Source organism: Rhinatrema bivittatum, chromosome 6 (assembly GCF_901001135.1).
Source record: "Rhinatrema bivittatum chromosome 6, aRhiBiv1.1, whole genome shotgun sequence".
Taxonomy (NCBI): Eukaryota; Metazoa; Chordata; class Amphibia; order Gymnophiona; family Rhinatrematidae; genus Rhinatrema; species Rhinatrema bivittatum.
In genome coordinates this window covers 62,562,151-62,585,462 of record NC_042620.1, presented here as the reverse complement: position 1 = coordinate 62,585,462, position 23,312 = coordinate 62,562,151, and the positions used below count along the sequence as shown (strand labels likewise).

General features: G+C 41.9%; 1 protein-coding gene across 1 annotated transcript in view; it reads right to left on the bottom strand.

Moving 5' to 3' along the window:
- ARHGAP15 (Rho GTPase activating protein 15) overlaps nt 1-23,312 on the bottom strand; it is a 1,536,288-nt gene that overhangs the window by 1,480,990 nt on the left and 31,986 nt on the right. Inside the window, exons 2-3 of the mRNA XM_029605409.1 lie at nt 14,974-15,136; nt 4,719-4,898 (exon numbers count right to left, since the gene is read on the bottom strand). Coding sequence (XP_029461269.1) covers nt 4,719-4,898; nt 14,974-15,132 — 339 coding nt within the window. The 5' untranslated portion in view covers nt 15,133-15,136. The remainder of the gene's footprint in view (nt 1-4,718; nt 4,899-14,973; nt 15,137-23,312) is intronic.

Genomic DNA, 23,312 nt, shown 5'->3' with positions numbered 1-23,312 from the left:
CCTTGGATACTCCTTCCATCATCCTTGGGGACTTTAATCTACACATTGATGTCAGGCCTCAATCATCTAATTGTGAAGCTCTCCTTTCCTCACTCTCAGCTATGGGCTTTACCCAAATTATCACCCAACCCACTCATAAAGGGGGTCACACACTTGATCTTATCTTCACAAATAATAGCCTCATACAACTCTCATCCCCTTCCTACCTTCCAGTACCATGGTCAGACCATTTTATGATCACCTCCACTTTTAAAATGATGACATGATCTCTTGCACCCCTGCCACCAACAACACTGCACTATAGGAAATCTTGTCCTTCAGAAGCCCTTGACAATTCTCTATGCAAAGAACTACCCAACTTGGATCTTTCGAACCCTAATGCAGCTATACTTTCTTGGCAAAATATCACTGAAACCATAGCAAATAATCTATGCCCTCTATCATCAAAGAATTTCAATCCATCTCAGAAACATAAACAACCATGGTTCTCTTTGGAGCTTCGCACATTAAAACAAAGCCTAAGACAGAAGGAAAAGAAATGGCGGAACTCCCCCAATCCTCAATCTCTAGCCATCTACAAAGCAGCTCTCCATCATTACAGAACCATGACACTGCGAACCAAAAGAGACTTTTACGCCCACCGTATCCATGATATGTTCTTCAATGCAAAGGCCCTTTTCGCTTATGTTTCAGACCTCACCAAGATTACTTCAGCACCAATTTCTGATGATATAGCCCAATCAAAAGCCAATGAACTGGCCATCTTCTTCCAGAGTAAAATCGCTAATACCTTGGCTAAATTACCCTCCAATCCTATCACACCTTCTTTAGATCCCCTCTACCGCCCTAACTCATTCACAACATTGGAAACATTCGAACCCACCTATTCTACAGAGGTGGAAACTATCCTCAAAAGAATGAAACCCTCCTCTCATCCACAAGATTATATCCCATCTAAATTACTGCTTCTAATACCAGACTCCATCTCCAAATACCTAGCAGACATTATTAACTGCTCATTTTCACAAGGTATCTTCCCAGACACTCTCAAACTAGCAACTCTCAAACCTATCCTCAAAAAACCAAACTTGGACCCAGATGATCTAAAAAATTATCGACCAATATCTAATTTGCCTTTTATAGCCAAAATCATGGAGAAAGTAGTAAATAATCAACTATCAAATTACTTGGAGGAAAATAATATCCTTCATCCTTCACAATATGGATTTCGGAAAGAACATAGTACGGAATCACTCCTCATATCACTCCTTGATCAAGTATACCTGGGATTTGACAAAGGATGCTCCTTCCTGCTTGCACTCCTTGATATCTCCGCAGCTTTTGATACAGTCAACCATGCTATATTATTAAACCGGCTATCTGACATAGGAATCTCAGATTCTGTCTTCAGATGGTTCGACTCATTCCTCAGTAATCGAGGTTATAAGGTTAAAATCAATAATATGGAATCTCCTTATACTAATTCCCCACATGGAGTCCCCCAGGGCTCCTCTCTATCTCCCACTCTATTTAATATTTATCTCCTCCCTCTCTGCCATTTCCTCTCGTCGCTAAATTTGAAATTCTACGTATACGCAGACGATGTCCAAGTTTTCATTCCTATAACAGGCTCTTTGGACTCAGCAATCAAATTATGGGAATCTTACCTTCAAACTATTAACCATCTCCTTACTAGCCTCAACCTGGTGTTAAATACTGCTAAGACTGAAATCCTGCTTATCACCCCTGAAAATAGTCTACACTTACAACAATTGCACACTATCTCCCACATCACTCATGCTAGAGATCTTGGAGTTATTATTGACAACCATCTGAGCTTAAAGAAATTTATAAATTATACTATAAAAGAATGCTTCTACAAGTTACAGGTCCTTAAAAAACTCAAGCCTCTCCTATATCACCATGACTTCAGGACTGTACTCCAAGCAATCCTGTTCTCTAAGGTCGATTATTGTAACTCGATCCTACAAGGTCTACCAGCTGTTACATTAAAACCTCTGCAACTACTCCAAAACGCAGCTGCAAGGATTTTGACCAACACTAAGCGCAGAGATCACATCACGCCCATTTTAAAAGACCTACATTGGCTTCCAGTTAATTTTAGAATTGTTCACAAATTCCTCACCATTATTCATAAAAACATCCACCACCAGACTCCACTAGACCTACTACACCCTCTCAAATTACACTCTTCAGCTAGACCTTTGAGAGATGCCTATAAGGGATCCCTTCATGTTCCCCCAATCAAATTGGTACAAAGATTATCAATCAGGGACCGGGCCTTTTCAACAGCAGGCCCCACCATTTGGAATACACTACCCCCAGACCTCCGACAGGAAACCTGCCTCATAAATTTTAAAAAGAAACTGAAGACTTGGCTTTTCGGTAGAGCCTTTCCTGTCTCCTAGACTATATCCTACTAAGATATTTTTCAATCAGCTGTACTTCAATAACTAGCAGAATGTCATATAATCATGTTATAATTCTAGAGTTATTCTCCTGAGGTTGGCTTCAAGCCCCTTCTCTCTGTTATATCTCTCTACTTTGATTATCTGTCTCTTCATTTCCAATTCCTAGTTACTCACCCTTGTTATAATGTAACTTTTTACCTTCTGCTCACAATCTGTCTCCTCTTTTGAGGTTTGACTAGTTACTGTTAATGTACTATCGTTCTATGTAAACCGAGTTGATTTGATCTGTATCAAGAAAATCGGTATATAAAACCCCTAAATAAATAAAATAAAATCCATGTCATGAACCATGGGGGCGTCCCCTCCGAGTGACATCATGCCATCCGGGTGTTTAGCTGGCCCTTCGTTTGCTAACAAACTGAGGCCTGGATTTATCAACATGCGATAAGTATCGCATGTGATAGCGAAAGGGGCATGGTTTATGCTAATTTACAGTTTATCACAATTTGCACTATTTACCTATGCAAAGAGCTAACTTAGTGCACATTGCGATAACCTTTTCAGACTTTGCGATAAGTGCCAGACCTGATGTATGTTACCCAGGTAGAGAGTCCATCAAGCTAGGTTGAGAGAACATTGCACAAATCTCATCTTGGAGTGAGTTTCCTTTCTCCGTCAGTCCTCAGATCTTCAAAAGAGACCACTGTTCTGTTCATACGTCTCACATTGAATGTCAAAGTGGCCCCTAACCCCCTACACCAATACCTAATCCTCACCTCGAGTTACTAGGTGGGCCTATCATAGGGATACAAATACCTATCTAGGGAGAGCATACTATGGCTAGTCAGTCTCTCTCTCTCTCTCTCTCTCTCTCTCTCTCTCTCTCTCTCTCTCTCTCTCTCTCTCTCTCTCTCTCTCTCCCTCCAAATTTGCATTACACCATATGATATGGGGCTTTTCGCATGTGAAAACACCTTAGTGCATTTTGATAAATGACCCTCTGAGTTAGCAAGGATTGTGAATGGATTGGAATGCCTCCGGTCTAAGCTGCTGGAAGCTCTCTCTGCCCTTCGGGGTCTTTCACCTCTAACCTGGGTACCCGCTCCTCGGAGGCCCTTATGCTTGCTTTCAGGTGCCTATCTGGGATACCAGGTACTCGTTCCTTGAGGGCCTGCTCTCCCTGCCTTGGTGCCTGCAATTCAACTACTTCTGTCTGCCAGGATCTCCATCAATACAGCTATCTACTTCAGTGAGTAATCTAACCTTGTCAAACTGTCTCACCTATAGCTCAGCGCTTGGAGTCTACATCCGGGACTACCTCGCACTGCCTACCATCTATTCAAGTGTGGGACTGGTCTCCTCTGCCAAGGACTCCTGGACTGCTCCTACTGGATTACCTCACTACTGCCACCCCCTGGCCAGAGTCTCCAAGCTGTATAATAAATACAAATCCTCTGTGTCTGCGTGTATAGAGTCTAGCCTAGTACTGCGGTTCCTCACGGGGCGCCTCCCCATGGAAGTGGCCATCATCGCACTACCCAAGAATCCACTCCAACACCTCAAAGCCATAACAAGATTCTTTAAGCCACTGGATTAAAGATATGCTTTTAGAAGTACCTCCTTTAATTTACCCAGCACAGACATCAGCAGATTCCCATTACTTTTATTTCATAAAGCATGTTAGTAGAGATCCTTTAAATAAGTTAAAAACATTCTTATACTAGCTAACCAAAAATTAAATGGATATTTCTGATCAAAGATTCATCAACCAAAGATAAGCTATTTTAAAAACAAGTTTTAATTTATACCTTTAATGCAATATGCATCAATAAAGGAAAGGGATACAATGAAGACACCTAATAGTCTGGATAGATTTCTTCATTGAAATTTTCTGCTTGGTTCGATAAATCTATATAAAATCTGTGGGTTCAGAGAGTCAGTTCTATGTACCTGTTTTAACTTAAAAATCAATTTTATCAGCAAAGCTTGCTGTGAGTCCCTAGAAAATCCAAAGTGCATCAAGGAAATCTACTCTACATTTCATCTGATTGACAGATCTGCTTAAGCTATTTCTAGATCCTCTGGATTTTACCCAGATTTGATATCAGTGGAAATCCATATTTCTCATCAAAATGTAACCAGACTGAAATCATCCTGATTCAGGTTCTATTTCAATTTGTTCCAATATTTGAACTTTACAGAGATTTGAGTTAGAATAGGAAATCACGACATACATTTATTACAGTATAGAAATGCCACCTGTAATTTTTTAAAAATATTACTTACTGGTTTAGGGATTTGCCCTGAATCAGTAACAATCATGGATTTACTCTGGCTCAGTCTGTCATGTTGCAGATTAGCATTCTTGATCCTCCTTTGAACTATTTCTGTACTCTGATAGGATACAGGCTGTTTCTCAGTAGGTGATGCTGGTTGTGAAGATTGTTGCATGACTATTGTTTTTACCTGAAAAATAAAAATATATTATATAGATATATTATATAGATTTAGTTATGGTAATAACTAAAACAAAGGCATACACTTGATGTGGTGTATGTGGATTTCAGTAAAGCTTTGATACTGTTTAACATAGGAAGCTTATAAACAAACTGAGATGTATTGATATGGACCCCCTACTAGTGGACTAGATTAGAAACTAGTAGAGTTATAGACAAACAGGGGTTGTGGTAAATGAAATTTACTCTGTGGAAAGGTGATTAGTGAAGTGCCTCAGGGACTGACCCTGGGGATCAGGCTGCCCAGCAACTTTGTAAGTGATATTGCAGAAGTATTAAAACAAAAATTCTACCTCTTGTGAATGATACTTAGATCTAAAAGAGAGTGGCAATGCCTGCAGGACCAGACAAAATGAGAAGTGATCTATGGAAGCTTCAGGAGTGGTCAAGTGGTTGGCAGGATGCAATTCTATGCAAGAAGGAGCACGGTCATGCACTTGGCGGTGTAGAAATCCAAAGAAGCAGTACATGGTTGGAGGAGAGAAGTGACAAACTGATGTGCACTGACAAAGGGAAAGACCTCAAGATCTAAATTTAGTGAAACTGTATGGAAAGGCATTAGTCAGAGCCAGAGGAATGCTAGAGTCACTGATGAGACTTTAAAAATGTTGCAAGCCACCGGGAGGATCGCCCTGAATTTATGACACTTCAGAGCTTGCATCCAGTGAGGCCCATGCCATTTTGTTGTTTGGATGTACAAGAAATCCTACTTTAAAAATCCTACTTTAGTGCTAAATTTAAGACAAAAAATGTCAGTTGCCTTGAGTTAGATACCAAATTTAGGTGCCTAGAGCTCAAAATCAGTACAGGATACCTAACTTTATTTCTCAGACCTTAATCCACTCCCTTAACTGCCAACATTAGGCATTAAAATTTAGGTTATTGGTGAAAACACTTACCTAAATTTAGAGATTTATCCTTAGTCAATTCTCAAGAGAATAATTTAGGTTCCTAATTCCCTAAATTAGAAGCAGACTTTGAGAATTTTCAAAGCAAACAAATGCACATAAAATTGCTTTGAAAATTCCTCCATAATTGACCAAGTGCACACAGAATTCTCCATGCACAAAGTAATTTAAAAATTTAAAGTATCCCTGCCCCAACACCATGCTCCAGAACACCTAATCCCAGTGTGCATAAAAGTATGTGTGAAAGCAGACTGTATGCATACTTTTATGTGCACTGGACCTAGTTGATTTCCAAAGTGCACTCAATGGGGTAGATTTTTTTAAAAAGCGCGATCGCATACTTTTGTTTGCGCAGCAGGCGCAAACAAAAGTACGCTGGATTTTATAAGATACGCGCATAGCCGTGCGTATCCTCTAAAATCCTGGATCGGCGCGCGCAAGGCTGCCGTTTTTGGGCAGTCTGCGCTCGCCGAGCCGCACAGCCTGCCTCTGTTCCCTCCGAGGCCGCTCTGAAATCGGAGCGGCCTCGGAGGGAACTTCCTTTCGCCCTCCCCTCACCTTCCCCTCCCTTCCTCAACCTAACCCACCGCCCCCCAGCCCTATCTAAACCCCCCCTTACCTTTGTCCCTAGATTTACGCCTGCGAGAAGCAGACGTAAATCTACGCGATCCAGCGGACTGCTGGCGCGCCGTCTTCCAACCCGGGGGCTGGTCCAGAGGTCTGGACCACGCCCCCGGGCCGGTGCCACGCCCCCGGTCCCGCCCCCGAAATGCCGCGTCCCGCCCCCGAAACGCTGCGTCATCCGGTCCCGCCCCAGACACGCCCCCAACACGCCCCCTTCGAAAAACCCCAGGACCTACGCGCATCCCGGGGCTCTGCGCGCACCGGCAGCCTATGCAAAATAGGCGCGCCGGTGTGCAAGGCCCTTCTCACGTAAATCCGCCTGGATTTACGCAAGCAGGGCTTTTAAAATCCGCCCGAATGCGCATACCACAGAATTATGAAAATTCGGTCCTTCAGAGCCTAAAAATATATATCTTACAAGAAATAGGAGAGGTAAGATAGACTTTGAAATACCTAAAAAATATAAATCTGTCAAAAGCAGCTAAACTTTCATGAGAAGAAAGAATGCTCTAGTGTAAGATGTCACAGAATGAGTCACCAGGTTGGTAAATTAAGGAACAACACCAGAATATATTTTTTCAAGGAAAAGGGTTGTTGATAGATGACATGGACATTCAGTGGAGAGGATAGGGACAAAAATGTTAACAGAATTAAAACATCATGGGAAACACAGCATACTCTTTGAGGTAAAGAACTTAGCAATGTAGTTGGTGATTCGATTATTAGGACGGCTGACGGATGCGAGGATTTCTTGGTAGCTGGCCTGCCTGGTGCAAAGGTGTTGGACCTCACACATCACATAGATAGGATTTTAGACAGTGCTGGGGAGGAGCTGGCTGCCCTGGTACATACGGGTACCAATGACGTAGGAAAAGGTAGGAGAGAGGATCCAGAAGCCAAATTTAGGGTTTTAGGTAGAAAGTTGTAATCCAGAACCTCCAGGGTAGCATTCTCAGAAGTACTCCCCATTCTACGTACAGGACCCCAGAGGCAGGCAGAGCTCCAGAGTCTCAATGCATGGAGGAGACAATGGAGCAGGGAAGAGGGTTTTAGGTTTGTTCAGAACTGGGCATCATATTGGGGAAGGGGGGGGGGGCATTTCTGAAAGAATGGGCTACACTTTAACCAAAGTGGAATCAGGCTGCTGGCAGTAACCTTTAAAAAGGAGATAGCGCAGCTTTTAAACTAAATGATGGGGGAAAGCTGACAGTCGTTCAGAAGTGCATGGTTCAGAATGATGTATCTTTGAAGGATACTAGGGGAAAAGGGAGAGGTTGCAAGTGGACCAGGTGTCTTTAAGTAAAGAGCAGAAAGATTCTGAATTCCTATTGTCAACTGATCAGGTTGTAAATACAAACAAAAAACATACTTTGAAATGTCTGTATGCAAATGCTAGAAGTCTAAAACATAAGATGGGAGTGTTAGAGTGTATAGCACTAGTTGATAGGGATGTGCAGCCGGAAAGTATTCGTTGGTAGAGATGTGAATCGTGTCCTCGATCGTCTTAACGATCGATTTCGGCTGGGAGGGGGAGGGAATCGTATTGTTGCCGTTTGGGTGTGTAAAGTATCGTGAAAATCGTTAAAATCGTGAGCCGGCACACTAAAACCCCCTAAAACCCACCCCGACCCTTTAAATTAAATCCCCCACCCTCCCGAACCCCCCCCAAATGCCTTAAATTACCTGGGGGTCTAGCGGCACACTAAAACACGGCACACTAAAACCCCCTAAAACCCACCCGACCCTTTAAATTAAATCCCCCACCCTCATGCCTTAAATTACCTGGGGGTCCGTAGCGGCGGTCCGTAGCTTAAATTACCTCCGTAGCCTTAAATTACCTCTGTAGCGGCGGTCCGTAGCTAAATCGGGGGAAGGGGGAGAGCAGGAAAACCGGCACACTAAATCGTGTAGTCTTCAGCCGGCGCCATTTTGCAAAATGGCCGCCGCCATTTTGCGGCGGCCATAGACCAAAACGATTCGACGCAGGAGGTCGTTCCGGACCCCCGCTGGACTTTTGGCAAGTCTTGTGGGGGTCAGGAGGCCCCCCCAAGCTGGCCAAAAGTTCCTGGGGGTCCAGCGGGGGTCCGGGAGTGATTTCCTGCCGCGAATCGTTTTCCGTACGGAAAATGGCGCCGGCAGGAGATCGACTGCAGGAGGTCGTTCGGCGGGGGTCCGGAACCCGCCCACTCCCCACCCCCTTTTTCAAGCCCCGGGACATACGCGCATCCCAGGGCTTGCACGCATCACTGAGCCTATGCAAAATAGGCTCGGCATGTGCAGGAGGGATTTAAAAGGGTTACGCGCGTAACCATTTTAAAATCCGCCCCTTAAGAGTATAGCATGAGAGGAAGAATTTCTGTTTCTTGTTTAGCTGTCAAGGTAAAAGTAGTCAAATTATCAGGGAGCTGATAGCAGGCCTTTTAGTGTCAAGCCTTTGGAATCATCTGCCAGGAGTAGGGTTGGGCAATTCTGGTCCTCAAAGGCCGCAAACCAATTGAGTTTTCAGTATATCCCTAATGAGTATGCATGAGAGAGATCTGCATGCACTCTGCCTTTATAGCCCTCAAGGACCGGAATTGCCCACCCTGGGCCTTGAGAACTTTGCCTGGTTAATGATTTAAATCAGTTGAGGATGGCAAAACTATGACTCTGAACAAATGTTCAACAGACTGGAATGGATTCATGACAGACAAAACCGATAATCTGCAGTGTGGCCTTGTGATTATGGTTTGGTTTGAGAATGTTGAATAGGACAGTTGAGAGTGTCAATATATGGATGATTGTGAATGTTGTGAGAAGGTAAGAAGTTAAGAAATAAAGTTATGGATTTGAATTCAGATATGAATACAATTCTGCAATCACTGCTTAATGCAGTATTTTAGGTTGGAAACTTCAGCAGCCCTCTAATGCTAGATGATCCTTCCTCCTTCCCTTATCCTGTCCTTATTATCCCTACTTCCTTCCCTGAAATAAATCTAAATATATTTGGGCGTTTCTACTTACTAAAGGCCAAATTTTAAAAGCCCGGTGCACATAAAAATATCCACTTACATGTGTGGCCAGGCCCTGCACGCACTACACGCATTTTCAAAAGGGCCCGGCCACATGCATAAGTGGCAATATGCGCACAAGTGCCGAGCCCTAAAATAGGGACAGGCCGGAAGTTGGTCAGGACAGCGGCCATTAGCTGCTGTCCCGGGGAAATGCGTGCCGGCAGCCGGCCAGTGCACATAACTGAGGAGCAGTAAGTAAGATATTAAAAAAATAATCGGTGAAAGACAGGTTAGGCTTAGGGGGTGGGGAGGAGACAGGAAGGGGAAGGAAGTTAGGCAGGGGGCTAGGGAAGTTCCCTCCCAGTCTGCTCCTTAATTGGAGCGGATTGGGGAGGGAACTTGCCCAGCAAGCTTCACACATTTTTTCTCTCATACTTATCTGTTTCTCTTAGCTCTTGGTTTTATTTCCCTTCCACCCCCACCTTTAATGTAGAGAGCAGTGATGGAGCTGCATCCAAGTGAAATATCTAGCTTGATTAGTTAGGGGTAGTAGCCGCAGCAATAAGCAAGCTACACCCATGCTTATTTGTTTTACCCAGACTATGTTATACAGCCCTTATTGGTTGTTTTTCTTCTCCCCTGCCGTTGAAGCAGGGAGCTCTGCTGGATATGCATTGAAAGTGAAGTATCAGGATGCGCACACATATGTTTTAAAAGCTACCCCTTCTCTAGCATTCTTTTCATGCAACAAGTTGTAAAGCACATTTCTCCTCTCACCTCTCACACCCTTACCTATTTCCTCTTTCTTCCTCCCTAAAAATACCATGGGGCTGGCAGACATGGGAAGCAGTGATTGCAGTGATAGCAGCAGGAAATCTCATGGCTGTTCCAAAATCCTGTGCTGCCAAGGAGCCAGCAGAAATGAAAAACATTGAAAGGGAAGTGGAAGGGGGCCTCTCGCTGCTTCTGCAACATCCTGTGCTGCCCACAGAGTCTGCAGATTTGAGGAGCTGCAGCACTGTGAACTGCTGGTGCCCCTCCTGGGTCCTGCGCTGCTACAGGGCCAGCAAAAAATAAACCTGGACTCCTGCTGCTCCTTCTTCCCTGCTTTACATAAGGCATGCACTGTTTCTTGACTAAGGTGCCATGAGCTTGTACAACAGAGACTGCACAGACATATGTACGGATGGATGGACAGACAGGAAGGCAGCCAGATGCGCCTTCCAGAATAAGTGCTCTTGCTCTATCAAAATGCACCTCAAAAGGAATGAAAACACTGCATGTTTATTTGTTTATGTCTTTTTGTACTTCGCTAACTCCAACACAACCTGATCTGAGCAGATTGCAATAAGATTAATTTCAGATTTCTATTTCTCCATTAATGTCTCACCTCTGAAGCATGTTCAAACCATTGATGCTCAGCATTGTCCCCTTAGTGGAAGTTTTCAATAATCGGTTGTAGAATATTTCCATAAGGCAAGCATAAGAAACACTTCCCATGTCAGTTAAAGGTGCTTGTTGTTTACATTTTTGCTTGCTCCTGAGTCCAAAATTAATATTAATATTGAGAGCTGGACACTTTATGTAAATTTATTCACTCCTTTGCTTACTGTCGATTGGTTTATTCACTGCTGTGAATGGACCAATCCCTTTCAGAAGGTTATCCTGAAAGGGGATTGATCCTTTCACTGACATGTGTCAGTGAAAAGGACCAATTGGGAACAGCCCTGCCTGGAGGAGATTCTCTGGCAAGGATTCCCCTTGGAGAAGTAGAGGTTTTGTGAGTTCAGGAAAGCAGCAACAAGAAGTGGTGGGAAAGTCAGGACCCCTGGACAATGAGCATTTAAAGGTTAGTGGATAAAGGATCTCCAGATCCGGACCTGGACTACCTTGCCCACTGGGCCGGACCTCAGGGAGGGAGTTCAGCATGCCGGAGTGGGAGATAGGGCTTGGGTTTTTGATGCAGGTTGGTATGCAAATAATGTTTAAGTAAATAAACATGGTTTTTTACTCCTAGCGTGCTTTTTTTTTTTTTACATGTGGGTCATTTGCATGCCATTAGTTTACAACATCCTATGGGGACCCAGTTTTAGTGTGGATTTTATTTCATCAGCTATTTAGACTTTTGTTTTCTTAATTTTTTTAAATTTTAAAGTCACATAAAGCACTTCAAGGATTAGGATACATAAGACACAAAACTTCAAATTCAAGGAATAGTTCATCTAAATTTGCTACCAAAAAATTCCAAAGTTAGATTCTAGTGAAACAGAGACCGTGGCTTATACATATAAAAGAAATGGAACACCTTAACAAGGCCAGACACATTGAGGTCGATTTTCAGCTGCTGTGTGGCTCAGCTAGTTAGCCAGATAACTTTATCTGGCCAACTTCAGGCCGCCCCGCTGAATATATCCAGTTATATTAAAGTAAGCCAGATACGTTTATCTGGCTAACCTTAGGACAGGTCAGTGGCATGACCAGTGTTAGCCAGATAAGTTATCTAGTTCAAACAGACTAGTGGAGTTAGCCAGATAACGTATCCAGCTAACTTTGCACCTCTCACCTACCCTGGAACACCCCCCGATTTATCCGCCAAATGCCAGCCCGATAAGTTGCTGAACATGAATTTATTTTTAATTTAGAAGGATAATTTTTGAGTTATCCATCTAAATGACTTTTGAATATGGACTTTTTTTGTAGACAGAACATTTTCATTTGATTTCTGGCTGCCACCTTTGAATAAGATTTCCCTATTTTGGGGGGATTTTTTTCCAGCAAAGTCAGGTACAAGTAGAGAGTTTTAAATGAAATTCCGATACACATTTTCCTTCCACCACTCTCCCCTTGCTCCTGCCCTGGCCCTTTTCTCATTTAGTTAAAAGTGTGCATATAATGGAATCGCTTAGCTCCTCGACAAAGTTTGACAATTGCCTCTAAAAGACTTCACCCATTCAAAAGGCAGGTAAGACTTGTCAAACTCCATCTTCCTGGACAGGTTTGATTTGCACTGAACAAGTTTAATTTTCACATTATCCCTAATGACTACTCATGAAACATATTTTCATACATGGAATCTAGTTTAGAGTGTATTTAAATATTGTGGCTAATCTGAAAATCAGTCCTAATTCTGGCCCTTGAGGGCTTGAATTTGAAAACTTTCAGATGAATTTTCAAAGGAGTTATGCGCATAAATGAAACACAATCATAGCAATTTTCAAAAGTCATATATGTGCATAAAATGCACTTACGAGATAAATCCAATTAATAATTCAATGGCAAATATTGTAGCAATTTTCAAAAGCCCACTTACATGAGTAAAGTGCATTTACATGTGTAAAAGTCACGAAAACCGACGCCGATAAACCCAGCGTTCGTTTTCCATACCGGCGGATTACAATCATGAAAATTGACGCCAGGTTTATCGGCGTCGGTTTTCGTGACTCTGCTGTCCGCTGGTAGAAAACCAAACCCAAAAAACATAGAGTAGCCTAGTGGTTAGAGCAGTGGACTACAAACCAAGAAACCAGGGTTTGAGTCCCACTGTTGCTCCTTGTGACTTTAGGCAAGTCACTTTACTCTCCGTTGCCTCAGGTACAAACTTAGGCCTGGATTTATCAAAATGCACTAAATATTGCACGTGATAGGAAAAGGGGCTTTGCATAGGTATTAGCACAAACTACAATAACTTTTTTGCACTTTCTGATAAATGCCAGAATTGTTGTATTTCCTACATACAACCATTGGGTGGACCATTTTAAGCTGCTGCAGATCCAGTCTAGCTATCAGGGCCCTTCTATACCCACTAGGGGAGAGAGAGGGAGAGGAAGAGAGACCTAGTCACTCGAGGTGAGGTTTAGGTATTAGAGTAGGGGTTAGGGGCCACTTTGACATTCAAAGTGAGACGTATGAACAGAACAGTGCTCTCTTGTGAAGATTTGATGACCTTCGGAGTGAGGAAACTCACCCAAAGATGAGATTTGTGCATTGTTCCCTCAACCTAGCTTGATGTCACCCAGGTAGAGAATCCATCAAGCTAGGCTGAGAGAACATTGCACAAATTTCATCTGTGTGTGAATTTCCTCACTCTCTTCACAACAGAGCACTGTTCTGTTTGTACGTCTCACTTTGAATGTCAAAGTGGCCCTTAACCCCTACCTAAAACTCACCTCAAGTGACTAGGTAGGCCTCATATAGAGGTATAAATACCTACCTAGTATGAGGGCATTATAGCTAGTCTCTCTCTCTCTCTCCCTCTCTCCCCCAAGTGGCTATAGAAGGGCCCTGATAGCTAGCCTGATCTCCAGGAGCTTAAAACTACTAAAAACAGCATTTGTGAAAACATTGCATAGCACAATAAAGCCCTATCACATGGGTTTATGTAAATGAAAAAGGTGTAGTTAAAATACACATTAAAGCCATGCAAAATGGCTTCACAAATTATGAAGCTTGGCCACAAACTCCTCCCCTTTTTCTAATTTGCATCGCACTATGCATTATGGTGTTTTTGCATACGTTAAGGCATTTTCACATTAAAAAACACCTTTAATGCATGCAAAAATGCCATATAGCACTTTGATAAATGACCCCCTTAGATTGTAAGCCTCCGGGGATATGGATATACCTACAGTACCTGAATGTAATCCACTTTGAAGTACTGAAAAAAAAAGTGCGAAAAGCAGAATATAAATCTAAATAAATAATAAAAAAATAACCTCCCACCCAATCAATAGTAAACAATAGAAGAGTCTGATGTCAATTGCAGAAAATAAGTAGCTAGTATAAAATCCAAATAAATTGCCAAATGTACACACATAAGCTTCTTACAAAATAGCAACTTGCATGCATATCTCTTGGCCTCACCTCAGAACAGCCCTAGATTGCCCCTTGTTTTTGCATGTAATTGTATGTCCGAGACCAAAAATTCATGCATACTTTTGATGTTTATAAAATAGTTTGCATATATACAAGCTACTTATGCATGTATATGCTAATGTTACACATGTAAATGTTTTGAAAATTCACCCTACAATGTTTATTATTAAAACACTGAAATTTATCTATACATAAGAAATACAAATAATCACGCTTGTATTGAATGAAGTAACTCAGCAAAGCATAAGCTATGGCAGCTAAAATGCAAATAGCTTCTTACAGTGCTTCCTAGCAACTCCTGGACTGGAGGAGTATCAAAGCGCTTAGAGCACTGGGTTATGAACTATGGAAGGCAGCATTCAAATCCCACTGACACTTCTTGTGATCTTGGGCAAGTTACTTCACCCTCCATTGCCTCAAGAACAAAACTTAAACTGTGAGCCTTTTAGGGACAGTAAAATACCTACAGTACCTGAAAGTGATCTGATTTGAAGTGGCTAAATATATATATATATATATATATATATATATATATATATATATATATATATATATATATATATATATATATATATATATATATATGTATGTATGTATATTCACCCCATGACTCCCATTCACTTCTTACCTTCATGTCTCTGGCAGACTGAAAAAGTCTTGGTGGTTTCCATGTTCTCTCCCTGTTAATAGAGCTGACATAAAACTTCCGTCCTGTTATTGAGTCTACATAAACTTCCCATTGATCCAGAATTTCAACTGGAGGACCAGATGGACTAGGAGGCTCCATGGTACTGTAACAAAGAGCAATATGTAAAGTATTATAATCATTTTTATCTGAAAAGCTTTATTTTCTGGGCTGAATATTATTCAGGGAATTGAACACGGAGGATTTTAATGTCAAATTTTAGTGATCAAATGGTTACATCACCAATAAATGATATGGATTTTAACAACCCATCTTTTGGACTGACTTTACATGCTGATTAATGTCAATTGCAGAAACAGACCTGGTCAACATGATGATCTGGACAAATAATTCATAATGGTTCTGAAAGATAAACTTGCAATAAGCAGTCCTTAATCAAAGCTCCTGTGCATCAAATTTTACTAAACAAATTTAACCAGATATAAAAAAGGAATCCCTAGGGCAGTATTATCAAATTTACGGCCAGATGTACTAAGCATTTTTCCATTAACATAAAACTGGAGAAACACTTTAGTGCATCTGTGACTTAGTCAGTTAGCAAACTGACTACATCTAGATATGTAGCAAGCTGCTATAAAGCAGGTTACTGCCCTCATGAGCTTAACATGTACTGGAGCCTTACAATGTAGACCATGCCATGTATGGATATGAGTGATGTGTTTTGGACCTACCAAAAAGGTTTGTTCAACCCTGCGGAGACTGCAAGCTGCTGCAGCCAAGGAGAAGGAATATAAAAATACGTCAAAACCCTGTGTGCTCTCCTGTGAATGAAAAGTTCTCTGCAAGAACCAGCATCTAGTACACAGAGTGTTAACATGTTGAGAAAATAGGCTATTCTATTTATCCTGCCCAGAGAACAGCACTACAGAGCCATCAGAGGAGGAAGCCAAAGGAATGCTGGGAGACTATTTAAGGAAGAAACAGCACAATTTGGCTGCTTCTGTCTGTGTCTGAGGTTTGGGGATGACCAGGAGTATCTTAGCAGAGGAGGGAATTTGTCAAAAATTCAGCATCTGATTTTAACTGCTTCAGCTTTTCAGCTGAAATCAAGCATAAATCTTTGCCACAGCCACACGAGATAGGGCAGGGAAAGAGAAGCTGATGGACTGTGGTCTTTCTGTAAGATACTGAAACATGCCCGCTATCTGTTTAGTACCAAGTAAACCATTTGGGGAAGTTCCCCAGGAGAGAGAGTCCTTTCACACACTGTGGTGCTCATCTGTTTGGTTTGTCATCTACCCAGCTCTGTCATCAAGAGGTCTTCTTCAATTTCTTGATTGTTTTTTTTCCAAACAAATTTGTGTTTGGGACAGCGTGCACCCTTTACAAACTGGTGACATTGGGGTGGATCTCTCCTCCCCACCTCCTTTTTGAGTACTCAAGGGTAAAAACAATTTTTGAAAACTATGTACATCACTGCTTTCCCCCACCTTTTCTCTATCAGCATTCCTTTTTTTTCTATCCATATGAGTATGATGGTTGAAAGTTTATATCATACTTAAAAACATAAGAACATGCCATACTGGGTCAGACCAAGGGTCCATCAAGCCCAGCATCCTGTTTCCAACAGTGGCAAATCCAGGCCATAAGAACCTGGCAAGAACCCAAAAACTAAGTATATCCCATGCTACTAATGCTAGTAATAGCAGTGGCTATTTTCTAAGTCAACTTGATTAATAGCAGGTATTGGAGTCCTCCTCCAAGAACTTATCCAAACCTTTTTTAAACCCAGCTATACTAACTGCACTAACCACATTTTCTGGCAACAAATTCCAGAGTTTAATTGTGCGTTGAGTGAAAAGTCCTAACCACTTTAGTCTTTCCTCATAGGGAGCTGTTTCTTCCCCTTTATCATTTTGCTTGCTCTTCTCTATACCTTCTCAAGTGCAACTATATCTTTTTTGAGATGCGGCGACCAGAATTGTACACTGTATTTAATGTCTGCCACCTTCGCACCAGGTAGGCATGTTACCAGGCAGTCCTCACACCCATCAGCCACCCAGTTGTCTACATTCCTAATAACCAACTATGACAGCCGACCTTGGCAGAAGCCCTGGGAGACACATCCTCAGTGCGAGAGGACAATGCACCACCTGGAGAGCAGGTCCTTGCTACAAGATCCTTTCCTGCTGCACCAGGTTGATGCTCTCCGATCTAAGACCTTCTTCCTCCAAGGCAACACTGTTCTTTTCCCCTTTAATGTTCTGGTTGGATTTATTGTCTATTTACATAATCCTAGTAAAAAAGGTTAATTACTGTTTTAATCTGGTGTGACATGGTTATTTGGTCTGTGGTGCCACAAGTGAAAGCTCTTTGGGAAGGGCACAGAATTGTGGTATCGGGGTGACCGGGACCCTCCCACAAGGCTACAAACACAAAGATAAATCATATTAGTAAATATAATTTCTCATGTGGTACTCCCCACCCCACGTATAGGGGTAATTCAGAGTGATGGTGGAGCATTGGTCTCCATTAAGGAAGTCCAACCGCGGACTGGGGAAATATTTATGTATTTAAAATATCTGTATACCACAAATTAGAATTTTTAAGCAGTTTCCATAATTTACATACATAAAATAGGTAATAAAACATAAAACAAAATGATTCAATTACAACATAAAATTAATAGACTAATAGGAATAAAATTAAAAGACAAGTAAACAAAAAAATAAAAAAAAACATTCAAACAAATTAAAATCACAACAATGAACTCTGCACAATCTCCTTGATTGCATAATTCTGTATTGCAATTTCACATTGTTATAACTATGTGTTGCTGTGCAGCCTCCTCACCACTAGAGGCCCCCCATGAGCACACTCCCCTGGCTGGCCCGGTCTTCCTTGCCCATCTGCTCCATGTCCAGAATTCCCTATTTAACCCTGCCTAGCCCATGCCTTGGTGCTTCGGCATTGAGTTCCTTTGGGCTCTCTGGTTTAGCCTTCTGTTCCTTGCCTTGTGTACCTTCGGGCTTCCCTGTTACATGTGCCACCTGTGGCAGACCCACCGCAGGGCCCCCTCACCTCTCTGTAGTAACTCCAGCTCCCGGTTCCTCCTCTCTGGCAGCAGCAGGCTGCCAGCTCCGTCATCGGGCCTCCCCTGGTGCCTCCGGCTTAACTGCTGTCCCTGGCGTTCCTGGTCCAGCCATCACGTCCAGAGGCTTCACGTTGGGCCTCTCTGTGTGGCCTGTGGAAAGACGCGCGTGCCCCTCCCTAGGCACGCGCGCATCTTCAAGGCTTAAGTAGGGACTGCAGCGAGAACCTAGCCGCGGCCCAGATGATGAAGATGTCAGCGGAGCACCAGTACTTAAGCCTGGGCTCCGCTCCCTAGCTTTGCCTTTGCAACAGGTCTCCTCGCTGGTCGAGTACTCATGCCTCCTCAGAGATTCGTCTCTTTCCTGTGTTCCTGTTCCTCATTTGATCCTGGTTCCCTTCTCTTTGTTCCTATGCTTCTGCCTTGCACCTTTCTTCGAATTGCCTACACGGACTTTGACTCTGCTTCGCCTGACCACGCCATTGACTATCTCCAAGCCCGGACCTCTGCTTTGCCTGACCATGCCATTGACTCTCTCAAAGCCTGGATCTCTGCTTCACCCGAACATGCCGTTGCCTCTCTCCAGACCCGGACCTCCAGGCTACAGTCCAAAATCATAACAGCATGCCAAAGCCATTCACCTCCAGATATAGGGACAGGACCACGCTATTGCCTCTCTCCTGACCCAGACCTCTGCATTGTCTGACCACGCCGTTGCCTCTCTCCAGACCCAGACCTCTGCATTGCCTGACCACGCCGTTGCCTCTCTCCAGACCCAGACCTCTGCATTGCCTGCTTATGCCATTGCCTCTCTCCAGACCCAGACCTCTGCATTGCCTGACTATGCCATTGCCTCTCTCCAGACCCAGACCTCTGCATTGCTTGACTAGACTATCTCCACTGCTTCCAGATTGCCACCAGCCCTGACTCAAGCCTGTTCCTCGACACCTCTTCAGCTTACCTCCTGGACTTGGTCAATTCAGGCTTCGGCCTGCTCTTGCTCGGGCACCCCCTGTCTGCCTTTGTTCATTAGGTGCCCAAGTCTCCAGGACACTACCTTGTCCAGTGTAAGACTGTACCATCTCTCTCCTGCTGTCTCTGGGCTGAAATCGATCTCCTCATTGACAACATACAGAGGCCCAGCTAAGTCCAGCTGGCCCTGGCACTCAAAGCCTCAATCCGCGGGGAACGAGGGCTGGTATTGGTGAAGCTCCAGCTGTTCATCAGCCCTCTCTGCCTGCCGACGGTCAACCCCACCTTGGCCCAAGGGTCCACCTCCGGTGCAACATTCCCTGCCTTGCTCTGTGGCCTTTGGGCATCTGCTGATCTTGCTATGTAGGCATTTAGCTTTGCCTGCATTCTTGTCCCCTCTGTCCCTGAATCTGTTTCTGTTGCTGCCCTATTACTCTCCTGCTTCCCCCTGCTTCCTTGCCTCACTGGCTTTGAGCATTTTGTGGTTTCATGATCAGTCCTGGTTTGTCTAGTCCTGTCATTGTCTGTCTTACTTACTCTGGTTCCCCTCATCCAGGTCACACTTACCAACATCCAGTCTTACACTTACCTGCACGCTATCCTGATTCCACCCATACCTGCACTCAGTTCTAGTATAACAGACCACGTTTATCTGCATTCACATCCACGTGTACCCACATGCTGTTCCAGTGTTTCCTGAAGTTCACCTTACCCCCACTCTCTGAGCTTCAGAGCCTCTTCTCAGCCAGCACCCCGTACCAGAGCTACTTCTCAGCCAGCACCCAGCTCCAGGAATTCTATCATCCTGCACCCGGCTCCAGAGACTCTACCCAGCCTCACCAGATCATCTGCTATTATTCCCATTCTCCTATCCTGTGTCACTCATGCAGGTGGTGTTCACCACACCAGGCTACTGTCCAAAACCATAACAGCATGCTGAAGCCATCCACCTCCAGATATAGGGACAGGAGTCTGCATCAATTCAGTGAGTCAAATTATTTTTCCACTCCACACAACATTTCTGATTCTCAGCGGTATTTTACCTGTACTCTTTGTCAAACTTTGAATTACCCACATTTCCAAGACTGTCTAGCCTGACAGCTTTCAGATCAGAAATCCTGGGCATGCAGTAGCTGTCAGAACAAAACTGTTTCAGTATACCAAGAATGTGTTGTAATTCTGCTCCTCCAGAGGGGAGGAGTTAACAATCTATTGTAATTCTACTCCTCCAGCGGGGAGGAGTTAGCAATCTGTTAGGATCTGCTATGCTGATTGGAGGAGCAAGCAGATGGGAGTAGCAATCTGTTATGATATAGCCTGCAGAGTTGGCAATCTGTACCACTGGAGTGCTAGAGAGGGTACTCAGCTGGAAAGGTTTAAGGTTTAAGGTTTATTATCATTTATATACCATTGTCTCAGCATAGCCTTCACAGTGGTTAACATTTCAATAAATATATAAAAAGTAAGAAAATACAATCAATCATAAAAGAATTAAACAGCTAAAATAATTAAAAGAAGTAAAAGTTAAAAAACACATTAGCTGTTAGAATAGAATATAATAAAAAACAATTATTAAATCAGTAAAATACTAAAAGCATAGAATAGCGCTTCCAGCATTTTAAAAGATTAAAATAAATTCAGCTGTAGATATTAAAAACTTAAATGCATGCCTGTTTCTAATTTTCAGTATAAGCGGTGTTGAACAGCCATGTTTTAAGTTCAGCTTTAAACTTGTTTTTTTCCTGCTGCAACCTTAATTGAATTGGTAACGTGTTCCACAGTTTTGATCCTGCAATTGACAGCGCTCTTTCTCTAACTTGACTGAGGTGAGCCGATTTAATTGCAGGGATTGATAAAAGTCCCTTATTGGCAGATCTTAAATTTCTCTGCGGAGCATGCAGTCGTAGGGCATCATTTAACCATTCTGCTTTATATAAAATTCTAAATTTTATTGGTAGCCAATGTAATGCTATCAATATTGGAGTGATGTGATCAAACGTCTTTTTTCCTGTCAAGATTCTAGCTGCAGTATTCTGGAATACCTGCAAAGGTCTAATAGTAGTCTGAGGGAGGCCAAGCAGCAAAGCATTACAATAGTCTAAGTTAACAAACAATAAAGCCTGAAGAACAGATCTAAAATCGAGTGGTTCCAATAGTGGTTTCAGTCTTCTCAGAGTTAGCAATTTAAAATATCCATCTTTTAATTTAGTCGCAATATGTTTTTTCATATTCAGTTCCGAGTCCACTATCACTCCAAGATCTCTGGCAAATGATATATTAATGATATATATTAATGATATATTAATATATATATCTATCATTAATATATAGATATATTAATGAACAATGCAACAGTTTTGTTTTCATATAGCCCATCAGACTAAATGTCAGACCTAACCATTGTTCATTCATTCATGTTCATTCTCCAGTTCTTTCTGTCCTTAATTTCCTGGCTACTCTAGCCCCCAAGTTTAATATCCCTGTTATTTGTACCTGCGCCTCGGCCTTCTTGTTATATGGTTTTGTTAAGTTAACCACAAGTTTGATGTAAACCGGCCTGATATGAAGCTTGTCATGAAGTTTGGTATAGAAAAATGTTAAATAAATAAAGAAAGAAAGAAAGAAATGGTGAGGGTATCAGATTGATATTTTCAAACTTAAATGCTGGAATATTCTGTTGTGAATGTTTTCTTTCTAATAATATTATTTCAGTTTCCTCCATATTAAGAAGCAGTTTCATTTGTAACAATATTTTTTTATAGTATCCAGATAAATAGTTATTAGTTTGTACGTAAAATCAATATTATTTTCTATTGGAACTAAAAACTGAATATCATCAGCATAAACATAAAATTTCAAACCTAACCCTGTAAGGAGATGACAGATCAATAACGGATAGATATTAAAAAGGGTGGCAGAGAGCGTTGACTCCTGAGGTACTCCTGTTTGAAGTAAGATTTTTCTAGATAGAGAGTTCTTTATTTTGACTTGGAAGGAACGGTTATTGAGAAGTAAAGTAAACCATTTTAAAACATTATCTGTAATTCCAATTTCTTTTAAACGAGTAATTAAAATATCATGATGGACGGTATTGAAGGCCGTGGATAAGTCTAAAAGAATTAAAAAATAACTTTTACCTGAATCAAAGTCTCTTAAAACTGTGTTGGTCAGTAAGAGTAAAAGAGTTTCCATATTAAAATGTTTTCTAAAACCGAATTGTCTAGAAAATAAAATATCATTTGACTCTAAAAAATGGCCAAGTTGAATTTGAACTACTTTTTCTAAAGTCTTAGCAATAAAAGATAAATTAGAAATAGGTCTAAAATTGCTTAATTGAGTGTTATCCAAATTAGGCTTTTTAAGGATAGGTTTGATGATGGTGTTTTTCAAAGTCTCGGGAACGATACCTTCCGTCAATGATAAATTAATTATGTTAGCAATGATTGGCGCAATTGTGTCAGCAATAGGTTTAGTGTTTTTACAGGAATGTAGTCTATTGGGTGTCTTGCTGGATTCATTTTTTTTTATGAATGTTTCAATTTCAAGTATTGAGGTAAGTTCAAATTCACCCCAGTTTATTTCAGTTTTATGGGCATCTTGATATCTTGATTAGACTTTAAGGTAATTTTAGAGTTTAATAAATCAATTAAAAAAAAAAAGGCTATTTCATTAGTTTTTTCTTCTGGTAAGTCAACATCTTTTTCGCTTGGGTTTTTTGTTAAATTCTTTACAATTGAAAACAAGATCCTAGGATTATGAAGACATTTTTCAGTTTTCTTTTTGAAGAAATCTTTTTTTGCCTTATCAATTGCTTTTTTGTATTGATTTTGTGCCGAATGATATCGACCCAAAGAATTAGCATGCTTATTTTTTATCCATTCCATTTCCAGTTGTTTTAATTGTTTTTTATTTTCTTTTTTAAATCTTTGTTGTACCATGGATTTTGTCTAACTTTAGCATTTCCACCATCCTGAATAGGTCAATCCTTGGGCCGATGGCAGATGACAGGAATCTCAGGATTCCTGAGAGGAACCACTGGCTAGGCTTGGGTATGGAGACAGACACAGATAGTTATTTATTAGACAGGTTAGTAGAACCAACAGAGGTGGCAGTAGTGAGCTGATATGCCTGGCAGGGCTGAAGTCCCTCAGATACTAGAACTGTGATCCCAGGGTTGCTGAGCTATAAAGAGACTGTAGATAGTGAATAGACAGGGTATGCAGTGTACATAGCCAGTACTTGGATGATAACTCACAAA